The following is a 20,742-nucleotide window of genomic DNA, read 5'->3' on the forward strand; positions in this document are numbered from 1 at the left end:
GTGTCGGTTTCAAATTTTTTAATTAGCTGTTTAGGGGCAGCAATTTGGGGAGGGAGGATAGGATTGAGGGATGTTTTGGAGGTGCGTCTTCTAAGAAGCTGCCTGTTTTTACTCCTGTTGTATCTGTGCAGGGTGGGAGTTGGAGGAGGGAGGTGATTGCAGTTAAAGGGTGGTCTTCCAAGCCTCCCTGGGCACCGCTACTGCCTCCCAACTCTCCTAACGCGTGACTGACTGCCCCTCACAACTGGGAGCCCCTGATGTCTTTGAGCTTAACTCCGGGAAGCGCTGAAGCGCGCACTGAATGAATGAAGGCACACCAGCCCTGGCAGAACCGTAAGGCCAACCGGGTGGGAATGAGAAGAGTCGCGAGCTTGGTCGCCTCATCCAGGTCGCCTTCCGCTCGCCCCGGCAGCGCCGAGCGCGCGCCCTGCCGCGGGGGTCCCGTCTGGCGGCCTCTGGGCATGCTCAGTAGCGGCGGCGGCCGCGGGTCGCGCAGTAGGAAGCTCGCGGCTGAGGCGGCAGTGCCGGCGGCGCTGACGCGCGCGCGGCAGCTAAGGGGACTGGAGGACGGCGGGAGGGGGCGGGGGCACGGGAGGTGGGGCCGCCGTCGCCGTCAAGGCCCCAGGGAGCGCGGGGCGCCACCGCCGACGCCGCTCATCCGCTGGGGTCAGTCTCCTGGGCTGCGCCCGGGTCGGCGGCTGCGGCGGCTGAGCAACGGGAGCCGAGAGGCGCGCTCCGCCGAGAGTTGGGCAGGGCGAGCCCGCGCCTTCGCGGCGTCATGGGCCCCCTCCTTGGGCCACAGAGGGCACCAGCCGCAGGAACCCCCGGGCCTCCTCGCGGCCGAGCCTGAGCGACCCCCGGGTTCTCCGGCGTCCCCTCCCTCCGCCTTATTTTCTTCCCTGCTCTCGCTGTTGCTGCCGCTTCAGCTCTCCGTTATGGCAACGGAGCCGCCATCCCCTCTCCGGCTTGAGGCGCCCGGCCCCCCAGAAATGCGGACCCCACCGGCGGGCGAGACCTCCCGCGAGGGCACCCTGAAGCCGGCGGGCGGCAGGCTCCGCTTCCTCAACGGCTGCGTGCCCCTCTCGCATCAGGTGGCCGGGCACATGTACGGGAAAGACAAAGTGGGTAAGTGGGGGTGGCGCGGAGCTCACCGCACCCCTTCCGCCTTCGCGAGCCCCGGGCCGGCCGCGGTAGCCTGGGGCTCGCTGGCCGTGCCGGACGCCCCTCCGGGTGTGTACGCCGCACCCCCGGTCTCTTCCGCTTTCCCCCAGAGCCTCGCGACCCGTGCAGCAGGGGCTCGAAAAGTGGGACGATTTCTGGGGTGTGGGGCGTCAGGCGGGCAGCAGGAGGTGGCGGGGAGAGGAGTGTCTGGTCTCCCCAGGGAGGGTGGGTATTGATTGAAGACGGCTTTCGTTGTTAGTGAAAATAAGGAACTTCGTTTTTACTGGACGGGGAAGTAAATTCTCCCCTGAGCACAAGGTCTGTTTATTATAGGCGGGAAGCTAGTATTGCAAAAGAAAAGGAATGAAATGCATATGATGCTAATCTAGTGCTTCTCTTTTGGGTGCAGCTGCATAGCTGGAGGGGACGAAACAAGTGTTTTTTGTTTTTTGTTTTAGAATGTTTGTTTGTTTGGGTTTTGGTTTTGGTTTTGGAAGCTTGTCCTGGTTTATCCGGGATCTCTCTCCGCGCCCCCTTGAGAGGTTTTTCTGATATCTCCTGGATTTCTCCGGGAGGCGTGGTTTCAGGAATGCTGAAACTCGGATTCACGGTAGGAAATACACCCTACTATTGTATTAGGGTGGTACACAGATAAGACAATCAGTTATTCTTGATCATCTTTATAAGATTGTGTCATGGCCTGTGTAGTACATTTTTTGAGTCACGGCGTTTAAAGCACAATCCAGGGCCTTTTTATTCTCTTGGTGATGTAAAAGTTCGGTTTAGAAACTGGAATTCACCTAGCTTACACTGGTTCCTAGGCCATGATTACTTGGAGAATCAGATGGAGGCGTATGTGAGTAATGCAGATCTTAGACCTGACAATTTGGTTTGTGCTGGTAAGATGATTCCGGTTTAGGCTGGTAAGATAATACTGACATTTTTAGGCGAGGTAACTGAAGCCAAGGCTGGTTAAGTGACAAGCCTAAAGTCACAAAGCTACTGTGTGTAGAATCTGGAAACCAAGGGTCCTGCTTCAGAGCACTTTTTTTCCCACCGTGTATTGTGTTTGTAGAAAACCACTCAAACAAGGATTTCTGAAAATGGATGAGATTGAATGTATGTTATTTCCCAAAGAACATTTCCCACTACTTTGATCTTTACCTGCTCCTTTTCTCTTTTTCAAAATTAGGGGTTAATGATGTGTCAGTTGCGTGCCTTTTCCCCCATTAAATTGTTAGTTAACTTGTTCCTTGAAGTTAGCTCTCTCTATATATTGATACATAATTTGTCTTTTTCTGAACTATATGAGAGTAGGTTGTATATATCATGCCCCTTTACACAAGTAATACCTCAGTGAGTATCTCCTAAGAATGTACTTTAGTGTGTATTTCTGTAACCACAGCACATTTATCAAATATGGAAAGTTTAACCATGATACAATGCTTTAATCTGTAGTCCATATTCTGCTTTTGTCAACTCTTCCAATAATATCTTTTATCGTATTTGTTTTTTTCGGCATAGGAACTAGTCCAGGACCATTTGTTGCCTTTAATTGTCATGTCTCTTGGAATTCTTTAATTTGTAAGTTTCTCAGCCTTTCTTTTTTTTAATGATATTATCAATTTTGAAGACTACAGGCTAGTTATTTTATAAAATATTGTTTAATTTGGACTTCTGATGGGTTCTTATTATGAGATTCAGGTGATACATTTCTGGCTGGAACATTATAAAAGTCTGTCCTTCTTAGGGTATCACGTCTAAAGTCCACAATGCCTATCTGCCCATTATTAGTGATATTAACTTGATCATCTGGTCCAAGTGTGGTCTGGCTTCTCTAGTACATAGTTAATATTTTCCACCTTGCAATAATAAGCTGTCTATGGAGAGATGCTTTAAGATCATGCAGATATTGGGGTCCTCATATTTTACCCCTAGATTAGACATCTATTGATGATTCTTGCCTGAAGCAGCCTTTACTCTGATAGTTGAAAAATTGTGATTTTTCCAATTCTACCACTCCCTTTATTTTAACAGTCAGCATTCTGTTGTAAGAAATAGCCCTCAGATAGGAAGAAAAAAAAAGAGCCTTCCACTCACAGATACAGAGAACAAACTAATGGTTACTAGAGGGGAGGGGCAGTGGGAGGAGCAAAATAGGTGAAGGGGATTAAGAGGTACAAACTATGAGGTATAAAATAAGTTACAAGGATGTAATGTACAACACAGGGAATATAGTCAATATTTTATTTATTGAAGTATAGTTGACTTTGTAAGAAAAGGAAAAAAAAGAGATAGCCCTCCATTACTACTATGCATATGTGTTCTTTTTTTTTTTTTGGTACGCAGGCCTCTCACTGTTGTGGCCCAGCTGCTCCACGACATGTGGGATCTTCCTGGACCGGGGCACGAAACCGTGTCCTCTGCATCGGCAGGCGGACTCTCAACCACTGCTCCACCAGGGAAGCCCATGTGTTCTTTTTTATGATCACTTTGGAGTCGTGGATTCTTATTTTATAAAGTGTCATAACCCATTATAGAACTTGTTTATTTTGTTGTCCAAATTGTCCTAGATTTGGCCAATTGGGAGCACCTCCTTCTTTTCTGTCACAAGTTATTTTTGCCTTATCTCGTGCCTTCCCTTCCCAGCTCTGGAACCAGCCATTTTCTCTAAGGAGCGCTCGTTCATTTTTAGTGGGAAATGGTATTTAGAAACCAAGATCTGGGTGCAGGTTTGCTCATTGCCACTAGGGTGTCATTGCTTCCAGGTCTTTTCAATACACGTAACTAAAAAGTATGTATAAATATTTTAGAAATCATAAGTACATACTGATACTTCCAGTTTCATTCCAACTCCACAGAGTTTTTTTCCTTTTCCTGATTCTAAATTTGTTTCCTGTTTGCCTCAGTGAGAACCTGGCTCCCAGCAATATTAATTTTTTTTTTCTTAATCCTATAATCTTCAGGATTTCTATACCCATACTACTCTAGAAAACAAACCTAGAATAAAGAGTGCAAGATGAGATTCCCTTTTACTGAAGGTATGTGGTTGGAAACTCTTCAAAAGTTATTTGGATTAGAATTTTTTGTGTGTGTGTGGTTATTTTTACCCCCCCTCTTCTCAATGGTAATATTATTCATTCGAAATACAGTTGGATTCATTTGTTTCTGTTTAAATTCAGTTCCCTTCCTTCAGTGATATATCAATATTTTTGAATGGTTATAAAATTACTATGCTTCCAAAAGTCAGAACTTTACAAAAAGGTATATCAGAAGTGTCACTCTATTCCTTATCACTCCATCCCATTTCTCAGCATCCCTTGTAGTTAACCAATTTCATCGTTTTCTGATTTATTCTTTCTGAGTTTCTTGTTGCAGAAATAAGCAGATCTCTGTAAGTTTTCTCATTTTCCCTTCTTTCTGACACAAAAAGTGATATGCTGTATATACTGTTTTGGACGTTGCTTTTTAAACTTAACAATATCTCCTAGAAATCAGTATTATCAGTTCATAGAGTGCTTCCTCATTGTTTCTTTACAGCTCATTTGTACTGTATTGTGCATATACCCCAGTTATTTCAATTTCTTGAATTTCCTTTTGGACTTTTGTTTCACTGATTTGTTTATCCTAGCAATAATACTTCATTGTCTTAACTTAAGCTGCTGTATAATAAGTCTTGATGTAGGGTAGAATAAACATCCCACTTTCTTTTTCAAGATTATCTTGACTATTTCTGGCCCTTTGCATTTCTGTATAGATTTTAAATCAACTAGTCATTTTCCCCAAGAAACCTGATAAGATTTTGTGTCTGCTTTGAATCTATAGATTGCTTTGGTGAGATTTGATTTCTTTATAATCCTGAGTCTTCCAGTATTTGAATATGGTCTATCTCTCCATTTATTTAGGCCTTCTTTAATTCTCTTAGACATAGTTTTCAGTGTAAAGGTCTTACACTAGATTTTCCCTAGGTATTTGATGCTACTGTAAATCATCCTTCCTTTTTAAAGAATTTGTGTGTGTGGGAACATTTCAAACTTAGAAAAGTTGCAAGTATAGTACAATGAACTGAATGAATGAATGAATATATTACCATTCATCTAGATTTACCTATTATTAATGTTTTGCCACATTTGCTTTATTACTCTCTGCATATGGTAATGATTTTGCAGAACCATTTAAAAAAAATTGCAGGCATCATGACCCCTTTTCTCTAAATAATTGTGTATCTTCTAAAAATAAGAATATTTTCTTACCTAACCATGGTAAAATTATCAATTCCAGAATATTTCCATTTGGCTTTTGCCATTATTCCTATCGTATTCTTTATAGCAATTTTCCCCTAATATTCTTTATAACAGTTTTTCCCCTTCTAAGGCTATATACATTACATTTAGTCGTTATGAGCCTTTAGTTGCCTGTCATATGGAGCAGTTTTTAAATTTTTCTTTATGTTTCATAACTATGAAATATTTGAAAAGTATAGGCATACGGCTTTTTAGAATATTCTTTAAGTTTGTCTAATTATTTCCTCACGCTTAGAATCAGATGAATGTATTTTTGGTAAGAATACTTATGAATTATGTTGTTTTCTTGAAGCATCATATCATAAAGCACAGGATGTCAGTTGCATTGCTGGTGATATATTGGGATGGCCAAAAAGTTCCTTTGGTTTTTAAGGAAAAATAAAAGACACATTTTTCATTTTCACCAAGAACTTTATTGAGCATTGTATTCACCATATTCTTCTAATAACCTTCCGCCATTTTTCAGGCTTCATAATTCCATCTTCCCAAGACTTTTTATCTTTTTGAGCAAAGAACTGTTCCAGGTGCCTTTTACAGCCTTCCAGGGAATTGAAATTTTTCCTATTAAGAGAATTTTGTAAAGAACGAAATAAATGGAAATCCAAAGATGCAATGTCTGGTGAATACGGTGGATGAATCAGAACTTCCTAGCCAAGCTGTAACAGTTTTTGCCTGGTCATCAAAGAAACATGCGGTTTTGCATTATCCTGATGGAAGATTATGTGTTTTCTGTTGACTAATTCCAGATGCTTTTCATCGAGTGCTGCTTTCAGTTGGTCTAATTGGGAGCAGTACTTCTTGTGATTAATCGTTTGGTTTTCCGGAAGGAGCTCATAATAGAGGACTCCCTTCCAATCCCACCATATACACAACATCACCTTCTTTGGATGAAGACCAGCCTTTGGTGTGGTTGGTGGTGCTTCATTTTGCTTGCCCCACAGTCTCTTCAGTTACACATTATTGTACAGTATCCATGTTTCATCACCCGTAACAATTTGTTTTAAAAGCAGAACGTTTTCGTTATGTTTAAGTAGAGAATCACATGTGGAAAGAAGGTTTTTTTCGCTTAATTTATGTGGAATCCAAACATCAAAGCGATTAACATAACCAAGCTGGTGCAAATGATTTTCAACCCTTGATTTGTATGTTTTGAGTATGTCGGCTATCTACCATGTGGTATAACGTCGATTGTTCTCAATTAATGTCTCGATTTGATTAATCACCATCAATTTCAACTGGTCTACCCGACCGTGGAGCATTGTCCAGCGAGAAATCGCCATCATGAAACTTTGTAAACCACTTTTGGCACGTTTGATCAGTGACAGAACCTTCTCCATACACTGCACAAATCTTTTTTTGCATTTCAGTTGCGTTTTTACCTTTCTTGGAATAATAAAGCATAATATGCCAAAAATGTTGCTTTTTTTCTTCCATCTTCAATATTAAAATGGCTACACAAAAATTCACCAATTTTGATAAGTTTTTTTTAATCCATGCTGATATGACAGCTGTCACAATATAATCTAACAAAATTGTTTCGAATGAAGTTAAAGACAACTAAGCGCTACTAGAGTCAGCTTACAGAAAAAACCAAACGAATCTTTTGGCCAGCCCAGTAACTGATCACCTGATTAAATGATATTGCCAGATTTTTCCACCGTGAAGTTTTATTTTTCCTATTGTAAGTAAATAATTTGAGAGGAATATTTTTAGACTTAAAATATCACGTTTCTCATCAAAGTTTTCATCAAATGTAAGCACCCATTGATGATATTTGACCAACTCACTAATTACTGTTAGTTGGAAAATGGTAATGTTCTAACTCTCTTATTCCTGCTACGTGTTAGTTGTCATTCTTCTTTTTTTTTTTTTTTTTTGGCCGCACAGCATGGCAGGCAGGATCTTAGTTCCAGGACAGGGATCAAACCTGTGCCCCCTGCAGTGGAAGCGCAGAGTCTTAACCACTGGGCTGCCAGGGAAGTCGCTATTTTGTTTTTTGTTTTTTTTTGGCATTCTTCTATAAGGAATATAGATTTACCTCCTCTGTCTCTCTTTAATTAGTAGGATGGAGTAATGGATTTTTCAAACTTCAGTGAATGGGTCTTAATCCATTATCGTTGCTACTTATTTTGATGCTCAGTTGTCCCAGATTTCGGCAATGGGAGCTTCTTCAAGCTGGCTCCTGTGCCTTTTTTTTTTTTTTTAAATATTTATTTATTTTGGCTGTCTTATCGACTGAATCACCAGGAAAGTCCCTCCTGTGCCTTTTTAACATTTCCATATTTTCTTTTAAAGCATTTTCTCACGTTGTGGCATAAAAAGATGTCCCATGTTCATCTTGTACTTGCCCTGTCCCAGTCCTAGAATGAACCACTATTTTCTTCAAGAACCTAGTTCCTTTGAGGGTAAATGGTATTTAAAAACCAAGATCTGGGCAACAGGTGTATTCTTTGCTCCTTTAGTGTGGTTGCTGTTTGTCCTTTCAGCAGACTAGATTAAGAAATAAATAATTTCATATTCTTAAAAATTAGAGTTCAGGGCTTCCCTGGTGGCACAGTGGTTGAGAATCTGCCTGCTGATGCAGGGGACACGGGTTCGTGACCCGGTCCGGGAAGATCCCACATGCCGCGGAGCGGCTGGGCCTGTGAACCATGGCCACTGAGCCTGCGTGTCCGGAGCCTGTGCTCCACAATGGGAGAGGCCATAACAGTGAGAGGCCCGCGTACTGCAAAAAAAAAAAAAAAAAAAAGAGTTCATATTCATACCTGTAATTAAAATTTAATATCACAGTGTTCTTTACCTCCCCCTGTTCTGTATTCATATCTCCCTTTTTTCTCACAGAGAACTCTGTCTCCCCAGACATCAGTATATTTACTCATTTTGGAATATTTATTTATTATTATTTTTTAAAGGTTATTATTATTTATCTTTATTTTTGGCTGTGGCAGATGGGCTTCTTTCTAGTTGTGGCGTACGGGTTTTCTCTCTCTGGTTGTGGCACGCGGGCTCCAGAGCACGGGGGCTCTGTAGTTGTGGCTCGAGGGCTTAGTTGCCACACGGCATGTGGGATCTTAGTTCCCCGACCAGGGATCGAACCCGCATCCCCTGCATTGGAAGGCGGATTCTTTACCACTGGACCACCGAAGTCCCCTGAAGTGTGCTATTTTTTGTTTTGTTTTGTTTTGTTTTGCTCCACATAGAGTATAAGCCCTTTCTTCTGTTTAGGGTGAGGGGCTGATAAATCATATTCCCCCTTGAATTTAATTGAGCTGGTGTGGGCTGCAGTCTTAGATTCAGTTCACCTGGTATTGGTTCAGCCTTCCAAGATGCTTCCTTTCTTATCATGACTGTCTTTTGGCTGTGAGGTATTTGGCTGCAGTATAAGGTACTATTGGTTTACTTTTAGATCCTGGAATTCATTCACTGGGAGAATGCCTGGTATTACTATCTTCTACTCCATGTCTGCTTTCTCTGAAAACTTGGAGTGGGTGTTTTGCAGAGTGAGTAGTGTGGGAGAATTGCTGGACCAAGCAATCTATTTTTGTGTTAGGACTATTGTCTCTAATCCATCCTGCTACCCCCCACTGTTGTCTACAGTCTGGCTGATTTCTGCTTGCCTGCTAAAATATTTGTCTAATGGCAGGTTTACCTGTCTCTAGATGAGGTGTCTGCCTCAAGATAGGGAAGCTTCATGGTTCTCTTCTCACTTATGAATGCTCCATTCCGCCCCCCCACAACCACAGTTCAGTTCATCAAGGAGTTTTTACATCTACCATTCTTCATTAGCCTATTGAAAATGTCTATTTCCATGGGAGTGAAGACCTTTCTTGTTCTACATCCCAGCCTTTGGGAATAGAATTTCTCTTTAGTAACTTTTAGCTCTGTTAGACTGCTCCTTGAAGTCCCAAAAACCTCTACCAACCAATCTTATCCATATGAATTAATGTTTACCTTCCTTCTAGTCTATAACTAGGACTTAAAACAAATAAACTTGATTACTGTTTCTCTTAAGTTGGTACTTTCTGCTTCTGTTGACTAAACTCTGCATTTTTGTCATGATTAAAAATTCCTGGCATTGCCAAAAGAAATAGAAACTTAAGTGGTGAATTTTACCAAAATTGTAAATAGATTTATTTGAGCTATGTTGTGTTCTAACTAGTGTGATTTTATGAAATCTCAATATATGAAAATTTAAGATTTTAACATATAAACTTGGGAATGAATCTTCATGGCATAGTGACAGGGGCAGTGCTAGTATATATATGTGATGACTTTAGAAAAAGTTTTTCCCTTTGAGTGGACATATTATAAAAAGGTACCTCTTCCTGCTCCAGGCTTGGCCCCTGATTTCAGCCCCCACTTTTCCCATTGCCTAGGTGCCCTCATGCTATCTGTATAGCTGTACACAGTGCATCTGAATCAGGAAAAAATTTTAGTTGCTTTCTTATAACAGATGAGAGAAGCAAAAAAATTACAAAGTAGGAAATTCATATAGAACCATTGTTAACATTTTTTTGTTTGCTTAATAAAAGTGGGATCAATTTATGCTACTGCTTTTAACTTGCTTCTTATTTAACTATAAATTAACATCTCCTGGAAAGTCTATCACTGAAGAATTTCTGTAAAAATTTACATGTGTTCTATTTATTTGAAAGTCTGAGGGGGCTACAAGGGAAACAGTGGTTGGAGACAATAAAACCAAGCTGTTTAGAATTTGTGTTCTGGTGCTTTGCATATAACAAGCACTGAAATGTTAAAATTTCTGAAATAAGTGTAAGGAATCCCTTAAATTTATCAAAGTGGTTTATCTGTAACTTTAGGAACAAATCTACGATGCAAGATACGCTATTATTTAAACCATTTTAAAATATGTGACTTGTTCTGTAGGTATACTGCAACATCCAGATGGCACAGTTTTGAAACAATTGCAGCCACCTCCAAGGGGTCCAAGAGAGCTGGAATTCTATAATATGGTAAGTGAGGTAAGATTTGTTTCGTTGTATTCAAAGTGTTTTTCATAGCCTTCTGGTGATGACTCAGTAAAAAATACATTTGACAGCATGTCTTAGTATACTGTGTATGTGACTGAAACAAAAGCTTCAAGAAATACAATGCTTATCTTTACCTATGCATTCTGGTATTTTCTATTCTACTTCATTTTTTAAAGATTTGATCTACTAAATTGATTTCAATTGATGGGTTGTGACCTACATTTTGAAAAACGCTTAGCTGAGAGACTATTTCTCAGAAGTGCTGAGTTTAAATAGGTGTTTTTTTACTACAGGATTTCTTAGAGCCTTGAATGTGCTAATGTGTACTGTGCAACTCCAAAGGAGGGTAAGGGTGAAGGGGGGCACTTAACATCTAATTAACCATATTACTAGGAGTACTTTTTTTAAAACTTATTTATTTATTTACCATCTTTATTGGAGTGTAATTGCTTTACAGTGGTGTGCTAGGAGTATTTTTCAGAACATTCACAGTGTTTTGCAACTGCCACTTCTGTCTAGTTACAGAACATTTTTATCACATGAAAGAAAACCCTGTACCCATTAAGCCATGATGCCCTATTCCTCCCTCCCCCCAATCCCTGCCAACCACCAATCTGCTTTCTATGGACTTAACTATTCAGGGTATTTCGTATAATTAGAGTTTCACAATATGTGACTTTTTGTGTCTAGCCTCTTTTGTTGAGCATGTTTTTAAGGTTTGTGGTATGCATTAGTACTCTGTTCCTTTTTATGGCTGAGTAGTACTCCATTATACTTAGATACCACATTTCGTTTATCCATTCACCCATTGAAGAACATTTGGATTGTTTCCATCTTTTGGCTTTTGTAGATAGTGCTTTTATGAACATTTATGTATAAGTATTTGTTCGAGTACCTGTTTCCAGTTATTTTAGATATATACCCAGGAGTGGAATTGCTGGGTCATACAATAATTCTACACTTAACTACTTGAGGAACTGTCAGAAGTGTTTCCCAAAGTGGCTGCACTATTTTACATTTTCACCACTAATGTATGAGGGTTCCAGTTACTCCATATCCTCACCAACACATGTTAGTTATTATTATTATTTTTTTAATGGGCACTCAAGTGAGTGTGAAGTGTTAATCTTACTGTGGTTTGTTTTGATTTTCATTTCCCTAATGGCTAATGATGTTGAACATCTTTTCATGTACTTATTGGCCATGTGTGTTTCTTCTCTGAAGTAATGTCTAGTTAGATCTTTTGCTCATTTTTTCATTGGGTTGTCTTTACCTTTTTTCCATGTTTTAGATACAAATCCTGTATCAGATATGTGATTTGTAAATATTTTCTCCTGTTCTTTGGGTTGTCTTTTCACTTTCTCGTTAGTGTCCTTCGAAGCATAGACTTTGTGTCATATTTAAGGTCATGAAGGTTTATGCTTATATTTTCTTCTAAGAATTTTATAACTATAGCTCTTAAATTTAGTGCAAGTAAAAAAACGATGCAAACCAAAACAAAAAACAAGTACTGCTATAATGCTTTACCACCATTAGCTCATTTAACAACAACCTGTGAGTTAGGTACTATTTTTATCCTCATTTTTTACTAAGGCAAAATTAGTTTAAATAATTTGACCAAGATCATTCAAACAGTTAATGATGGCCCCTGGATTTGAACATAGGCAGTCTTATCTCTAGAATATGCTTTTAACTGCTAACTGCTTCTTTTTTGAGGAAAGTATTTTATATTTACTCTGCAAAAGTCTTGCACATAATTTGTTGGATTTATTCTAGGTACCTTATTTTTTGTTTCTATTGTAAATAGTATTTTTTTGAATTAAGTTCTCCAATGATTGCTAATACACAAGAATGAAATAGATATTTGAATAGTGTTCTTATATATAGTAATCTTGCTGAAATCTTTTTGTTTTTTGCCCGCACCGCGAGGCATGTGGGATCTTAGTTCCCCGACCAGGGATCAAACCTGCATGCATCCCTTGCAGTCAGGGACTTTAGTTCAGTGCTTAATTGAAGCAATGGTGGGGGCATCTTCCTCTCATTTAGTAGAAGTGCTTCTAACATTTCCCCTTTAAAGTATGACTTTCAATCTAAGTTTTTGAGAGGTACTTCTCCCCAGGTTAAGGAAATTGCTTTCTTTGTGAGTCAAGATTCTGTCAAGGAACAAATGGTGCACTCTGTCAGTTTAATAAAAGAACTGTAGTCAGAGTTTAAGGCCACCTGCAAGAGATAATGCCATACCATCCCTGGGCCTAATCGGCCAGGAGAGGGAGTGGTTGTTGGAACTCTGGGAGGGTAACTTTATGAGAAGACTTGAACTGATAAGGAGGGAACTAGAGAAGTAAATAAGCTGACCTCAAGTCTTCTCCTACCCTCCAGTCTCTTGTACCAGGAAGAGACAATGGCAAGAGGGCAAGGAACCCCCCTTGATGCAGTCGATTCAAATGAGCTTCTTGGGGAAGGAGAAGAAGATACGTAACATCCTTCCTATTTTTATTTCAAGAAACAATTCAAAATACGAATGGGTATTGAATATTTTTCAGCTGCCTTTCTGTATCTGTTGAAAAGGTCATATGAGTTTCCTCTTTTAATCTGTTAACGTGGTAAATGCCATAATAGATTTCTAACATTACACTACCTTCCATTTTTGAAATAAAACCTACTTGGACATGTCTTTTTAAATTTGTTTTTTAATAATATGCATTACTGGATTTTGTTTGCTAGTGTTTTATTTAAGATTTTTTCCAGCTATACTCATAAGTGAGATTGGACTATTATTTCTTCACATATTGTCCTTGTCTGGTTTTGATATCAGGTTTCTTTTAGCGTCATAAAATGAGTTGAGAAGCATTTCTTTCTCTATTTTGTGGAAGAATTTGTATCAGATAAGGATTTTGTTCCTTAAAGGCTTGATAAAACTTAACCTATGAATTCATCTGAGTGGCCTGTTGTCTTTTTCTTCCTTTCCTCCTTTCCATCCATCTTTTTTTCTCTCATTCTTTCCTTGGAAGGGATGTGTGTGTGTGTATGTGTGTGTATATATATATATATATATATATGTATATATATATATATATAAAACATCTTTATTGGAGTATAATTGCTTTACAATATTGTGTTAGTTTCTGCTGTATAACAAAGTGAATCAGCTATATGTATACATATATCCCCATATCCCCTCCATCTTGCATCTCCCTCCCACCCTCCCTATCCCACCCCTCTAGGTGGTCACAAAGCACCGAGCTGATCTCCCTGTGCGATGCTGCTGCTTCGATCTACTTTACATTTGGTAGTGCATATATGTCAGTGCTACTCTCTCACTTAGTCCCAGCTTACCCTTCCCCAAGGGATGTATTTTTAAACTAATGATTCAGTTTCTTAAATGTCTTGATTTTTTCTTTGTTAATGTGATAGTAAAATACAGATTGTAGTTTGTTTTATATAATTACCCACCTGGCAGAGTTCTTCATAGTATTTTTTAAAATGCTGTGCTAGTTTAGTTATGACTCCCTTTTAATTCCTGATATTGTTTATTTGCTGTTTTTCTCTTTTTCTCTATCAGCTTGACCAAAACGTTCTTTATTTACTCTCCTTGTTTCAGTATAGTAGCTCTATCCTCATCTATGACAAGTCCTTAAGTTCAGATATCCTTTGGTTCAAGGCTTCAGAGTGGACCTCTATGAGCCCAACATCACTGCTTAGCTTAGCACTTTGGGTTTCCTCTTTATTTTAGATCCCTATGAATTTCCTTTTTAACCTTGGGAGCTCAGTTATGCGTTTAAGAAAATATTTGTTATATTTTATCCTACATTTCTAGGTAGAAAGCTTTTTAGGTTATCTTGCTTGGCATATTGCAGTAAATACCAGTCTTACTACTTTAAAAAAATATTTAAAGTAAGAAGAGAAAGTTTACCTTTATACTCTTCCAGTTTTTATCTTTTCACTTATAAATATATCATAGACTTCTTTAGGTAAGTACATAGAGATATACTTGGTTCCTCCATCTTGTTGTTAGGTCATCATGAACACTCTGTGCCCTCACTCTCATTGTGCCAGGAACAGAGGGATGATAAGGTACACCCTGCTCTTAATTACCTTGGCCCATAAGTGACTAATATCACTTATGCTCATATTTCGGTAGGGGAAACTGGGAAATACAATGTATCATGTGGATATTTGGTGAGTTTCTGCCATACTTGAGTTTATTCTGTAGAATTATGTTGTATGTAACTATTTGACATAAATGTGGTGTGACACGTAGAATTCTGATACTGAGATTTCATGAGCATTTTACATGAGTAAACTTAAGTGGTTTTGGATAATTAGGTAGACCTTATTTGACAAGAGTTAATGGGATAAGATGTCTTACAAGTTGTTTTTAAAACAAAAATATTTTCTCTCCTTTTCTAGGAAAAACGTTAAGAATCTAGTTCCAAGATATCTGGATATTTCTAGTCTTTTCTAGAATTATTACTGGTTATAAATCAAAGAATTAAATGAGCAATAATAGTTAGACTTGGGCTTCCCTGGTGGCGCAGTGGTTGAGAGTCTGCCTGCCAATGCAGGGGGACACGCGTTCGTGCCCTGGTCTGGGAAGATCCCACATGCCACGGAGTGGTTGGGCCCGTGAGCCATGGTCGCTGAGCCTACGCATCCGGAGCCTTTGCTCTGCAGCGGGAGAGGCCACAACAGTGAGAGGCCCGCGTACTGCAAAAAAACACACAAAAAAACACAAAATAATAGTTAGACTTGCATTGAGTTAAACGATATTTTTTTTTGAGGTAAAATCACAATTTCCTTACAGATATAAAACAAATACATGGTAAAGATTTTGCTAAACTCATCATTTAATGAGGGAACTAGGCAGATTTAAAACTGGTTCAAAAGAGAAGTCAAAGAAGCACAAATTTATATGGCTTAAAAGGAAGGTGGAATGAGTGTACATAAGAACACTGTAAACTCTCCCCTTTCAGCGGGGTTGGAGGGAAGTCATTTGACCCTCCTCTAGGCCAGAATTTATTTTCATGTCTCTGGGCAAGAATTCTTTTGCATTCGCTAAGAATTATCTATAACTTACTTTGTTGTAAAATAGTTCAAGGACAGTGAAAGACTAGAATTACATAACCAAGAAGAATGTGCTCTAAACAGTACATGGTTTTTCACTGAAGACACATAATAATCTATTTTTTTTCCCAGATTTACTTCCAGTTAAAACTCATACCAGATAAATTATGATTCAACAGTAGTGTGTTATTTGAGAAATGTGTGGGGCAATTATAAATAAAGCATTATAAGAAACTAACATGCAAATATTATATTTCTGTTTGTTTCAGGTTTATGCTGCTGATTGTACTGATGGTGTTCTTTTAGAGCTACGAAAATATTTGCCAAAATACTACGGTATCTGGTCACCTCCCACTGCACCAAATGGTAATCTTTTCTTTAAAATCCATCTTTTAGTCTTAATTCAAGAGAGTTGCTTTTTAAAAGGCTTAAATAAGATTAAGCCTAGTATATAAAAACAATATATCCATTTTTCTTACTACTTTTTCTCTTCATGAAAGAAAACTTATTAATATTTTTGCTGTTCATAACCAGTTTCTTAGATAGCATAAACAAATTAATGACCAATCTCTTATAATTGAATGAAAATATATATACTAGTATTTAATACTGTATTAATTTACAGATATTCTTTTTTCCGAACTTTTTCTTTTTTTTAATAAATTTATTTATTTTATTTATTTTTGGCTGCATTGGGTCTTTGTTGCTGCACGCGGGCTTTCTCTAGTTGCGGCGAGCAGGGGCTACTCTTCGTTGCAGTGCACGGGTTTCTCATTGCGGTGGCTTCTGTTGTTGTGGAACACTGGCTCTAGGCGCACGGGCTTCACTAGTTGTGGCACGCAGGCTCAGTAGTTGTGGCTCGCGGGCTCTAGAGCGCAGGGTCAGTAGTCGTGGTGCACGGGCTTAGTTGCTCCGTGGCATGTGGGATCTTCCCGTACCAGGGCTCGAACCCGTGTCCCCTGCATTGGCAGGCGGATTCTTAACGGCTGCGCCACCAGGGAAGCCCCTTCTGAACATATTGAGCAATTTCTTGTCCCATTTTGAGAAAAGAAAATCAAGAAAAATATTTTCTTTGTGTACCTTCCTCCCTATCGTCTGTATCACTCCTTCATCCCCCACCTGCATGCTTTAAATAGCAGTCTTTTAAAAAATACTGGTAACTTTCATAGTTAGAGGACAAAATGATCTATGTAAGGGCATAGCATTTCTTTCTTAATATTAGTTAATACTTGAAGCAGTATTTGCCACATCAAGGCCTTTGACAGCAGACAGAATTCAGTTAAACTGGTAGCGTGACTGCTAACGATTGAAGAAGATTCATGAATGAGGGAAGAGTTTCAAACTTGACTTAGTTTAAGAATAACCCATAGGCTTGTTAAAATGCAAATTAATAGGCTCAATTCCCAGACATTTTGATTATGCAGATCTGTGTTGGAGTTTAGTGATATGCTTGTTAAATAAAAGCTTCAAGTTTTTTTTGATATAGATAGTGCTTGAACCACATTTTGAGAACAGGAAGAGAAGGGGGCTCCTTTTCTCCTCTGAACAGTTTCAGCTTGTTCTTTTCCTCGGTTCTTTGTCTCCCTTCTACTCATTCACTACTTTTGCGAAGTTTCATTAATAGGGAATCATGGTATCTCCCTGTGAGTATCCTCAGATAATAGTAAATCAGTGGTTCCCCAGGGTATTTAGGATTCTTCTGTATTTCAGTTGTATGGGGGGGCGGTGAGCTTTGCTTTGCTCTCCTTCCCTCTTCTCCTCTCCCCTCCTCTCCCCGCCCCTCTCCCCTTTCCCTTTCCTTTCCTTTTCTTTTTTCTTTTCTCCCTCCCTGCCTCTTTCTTTCCCCTTCCCTTCCTTTCCCTTATCTAATCTAGCCTCGGGATAGTTAAATGCTCAGTTTAAAAAATTATTTAGAAGGGGTAGAGGGAATTCCCTAGCTGTCCAGTGGTTAGGATTCCCCGCTTCCACTGTAGGAGGCATGGGTTCAATCTCTGGTTGGGGAGCTAAGATACCACATGCTGTGCAGTGCAGCCAAACCAAAAAATAAAAAAAATAAAAAATAAGGGGTAGAATAACTGAGCAAACAGCATCATTATTTTGAAAAGTAGAGTATACTGAAAGAATCTGGGTAAGAGAGGAAATATTTTAATTGAAAGTAACATTTTATAGTTTAGGATTACTGGCACATGATTTAAAAATCAAAGACTTACTAGCAATCAACAGCCTTTTTGGTCTTCAATACCAAATAATCTTGAGGGACATCTCTGCTAATGTATTGTAGAGCAGTAACTTTGAAGTCAGAAGACTTGGCTTCTACATTGGTTATTTCCAAATTTTGTGAACTTTGCTAACTCATTAACCTTTTGAGCTCCACTTTTCTTCTATAAATGGAAAATAATATCACATAGAGTTGTGAAGATCACGTTATGTGAGAATGCTTTGTAAACTCTAATACTCTTATTTTAATATAAATGGAGATATTGGTGCTACTGAGATGAAAAGATGAGGTGAGGAAAATGAGAAAAGAGAGGAGAAAATGTCAATAGAAGTATACATATTTAGAGTAGTCCTGTAATACCACCAATTGTCTCAGGGAATTTCCTATGCCTTTCCAATTAAAAAAAAATATTTTAATTAATTAATTAATTAATTAATTTTTTGCGGTACGCGGGCCTCTCACTGCTGTGGCCTCTCCCGTTGTGGAGCACAGGCTCCAGACGCGCAGGCTCAGCGGCCATGGCTCACGGGCCCAGCCACTCCGCGGCATGTGGGATTCTCCCGGACCGGGGCACGAACCTGTATCCTCTGCATTGGCAGGCGGACTCTCAACCACTGCGCCACCAGGGAAGCCCATTTTAATTTATTTTAAAAAATAAAAACAAACAATTTTTTTTGGCTGCGCCTCGTGGCTTGGGGGAGTTCCCCGACCAGAGATTGAACTGGGCCATAGCAGTGAAAGCGCCGAGTTCTAACCACTGGACCACCAGGGAACTCCCTTCCTTTCCTATTTTTTTTCTTTTTTTTAAATTTAGTTACTTTTAGCTGCATTGGGTCTTCATTGCTGTGAGCAGTCTTTCTCTAGTTGCGGCGAGTGGGGGCTACTCTTTGTTGTGGCGCACGGGCTTCTCATTGTGGGGGCTTCTCTTGTTGCAGAGCACGGGCTCTAGGTGTGCAGGCTTCAGTAATTGTGGCTTGAGGGCTCTAGAGCGCAGGCTCAGTAGTTGTGGCGTACAGGCTTAGTTGCTCCGCGGCCTGTGGGATCTTCCCAGCTCAGGGCTCGAACCCATGTAGGGTTCCCTACATTGGCAGGTGAATTCTTAACCACTGCACCACCAGGGAAGTTCCGTTTCCAGTTTTTTAGCTATGGAAGGAGTTAGATAAAACTGTTGCACCATACAGATTGTTCAGCTTTGATTTTGCTAGAAAGTTCATGGACTTATCTTTCTGTTTTTATCATTTTGATTGTAAATGAAATAAATATAAGATAGGAAACTCTTTGACATCTTTAGCCCACGGGATCATGAAAACAAATATTTTCTTAAATTTTAGTAGAAAACTGGTTTGTATTACTGAACTTTACATAGTATTAAGTTAATGACATAATTTATTTCTTGACTTTTTTTTTCCTCTTTTTATTTGAGCATCTTTTCTTATGTGCTCAGGGTAGAGTTTTATACAGCTTTGTATAATTCTTATAATCCAAAGTTGTAAGATGTAGAAAGTACTGCCAGTTTGCTCAGCAAATTATTGTCACTTAAGAGAAGCATAAGGATGTGCTGACCAATAGGGTTTTTTTTCTTTTAAATTTTTTATGGCAGTTTTATTGAGATATAATTTATGTACCATAAAACTCACCCATTTAAAGTATACAATTCAGTAGTTTTTTGTTATAGAGTTATATAGTCATCACCATTAGCAAACCTTAGAACATGACCAGTGGGTTTTGTTTTTGTTTTTTAAGGTAAAACATTTGTTAGTAATTACATTTGAAGATTTGGAGCTATTTATACGTATTAAATCTCATTTTACTTGTGTGTAAGTACATAGATGCCTAGTACATGTACTATCAAAAGCCTTTTATTGATAGTTATTTGGAGGAATGGAAAAGTGTATCTTCAAGTAGGTTTGAGCCAATTGAGAGTTCCGAAATGTAATCTCCAGTCTCATTGATTGGTAGGTTTCTGGATCTAGCTACTAGTCAAGTTTCAGGAAGCATGGACTGAAATTAGCTGTTCCCTTTATCCCACATTTGGAGGCTCAAGGTCTCTTCTATTTATAATTCCTTTTACTTTCAGCTTCCGTTACTCTTAGAAATAGCTGAAGATTGATGTGAAAAACAGAAATTTGGCTTCATAGATGGGCAGGGATTCACCACCAGGCCTTTTCTCCTTTTGGGGGGGTTCAGAAATGAAAATGGTAGCCAGTACCTAGATATGGTGGGGAAGAATGTGATGAAACTTGGAACCCATATTCTAATGATTTATACAATCAATAATATTCATTAAGGGGATCTGAATAAGTCTTTCTTGAACTCTCTAAATGTCTTCACCCTTGTCTTTCCTTTAAAAGAACTGGTTATCTCATCTTGACTGTTTAGTTTTTTGTAGGTCTTTCAGTTTTTCCACAGTATTTCAGATATTTTTATTTTTTTCTCCTTTGATACTGGGGAATATTCTGCCTTTTTTTTTCTTAAGAGTGTCGGACTATATTCCATCAGTAGAATTTTTTTATGCTTAATGTATTAGAAAACAACATAAGTATTTAATTTATATTAATATTTAAGATAATTATATTTAATCGTATATATTTAAATAGAAAATATATTTAAAATAGAAAAGCTTTTGCATTCATAGTAACCTTGTGTAATCTTATACATACTATCATCAACAGCAAGAAATATATAAATATTTTGATCATGTTAACTATGCCATTGGTATAGCCACTGAGAAGTCTTACTTAATAGTCTGCTTATAACAGCATGAAATGGCGTATTTTAGAATACCTGGTAGTTATCTTCATGATTTTTACCTCAAAAAATTAAGGAACTATGGAAATTCTATATATATTTTCCATAAATTAATATGTAAATAACAGATATATCCCTTATGGCCACAGCCTGTTAAACTAAACTATACTTCTAGTCAGTGTGACCTCTTGTAATGAGATCCATGTATTTATGAAAAATAGATGTCCTATTATTTATTATACAAATACCAAGACTA

At 38.8% G+C, this 20,742-nt stretch overlaps 1 protein-coding gene across 6 annotated transcripts in view; it reads left to right on the top strand.

Moving 5' to 3' along the window:
• The first annotated feature begins 602 nt into the window (after positions 1-602).
• The window catches only part of IPMK (inositol polyphosphate multikinase), a 41,538-nt gene continuing 21,398 nt past the window's right edge, over positions 603-20,742 (top strand). The window contains exons 1-5 of one of the 6 annotated variants that reach the window (XM_033412191.2): positions 988-1,125; positions 1,571-1,771; positions 4,128-4,202; positions 10,353-10,447; positions 15,790-15,886. In XM_033412191.2, coding sequence (XP_033268082.1) covers positions 4,181-4,202; positions 10,353-10,447; positions 15,790-15,886 — 214 coding nt within the window. In that variant the 5' untranslated portion in view covers positions 988-1,125; positions 1,571-1,771; positions 4,128-4,180. Of the gene's footprint in view, positions 1,126-1,570; positions 1,772-4,127; positions 4,203-10,352; positions 10,448-15,789; positions 15,887-20,742 lie in introns of all 6 variants that reach the window. The other 5 variants (XM_033412193.2, XM_033412192.2, XM_033412190.2 and 2 more) reach the window with 5 other exon arrangements.

The sequence above is a fragment of the Orcinus orca genome, chromosome 14 (genome assembly GCF_937001465.1).
Source record: "Orcinus orca chromosome 14, mOrcOrc1.1, whole genome shotgun sequence".
Classification (NCBI taxonomy): Eukaryota; Metazoa; Chordata; class Mammalia; order Artiodactyla; family Delphinidae; genus Orcinus; species Orcinus orca.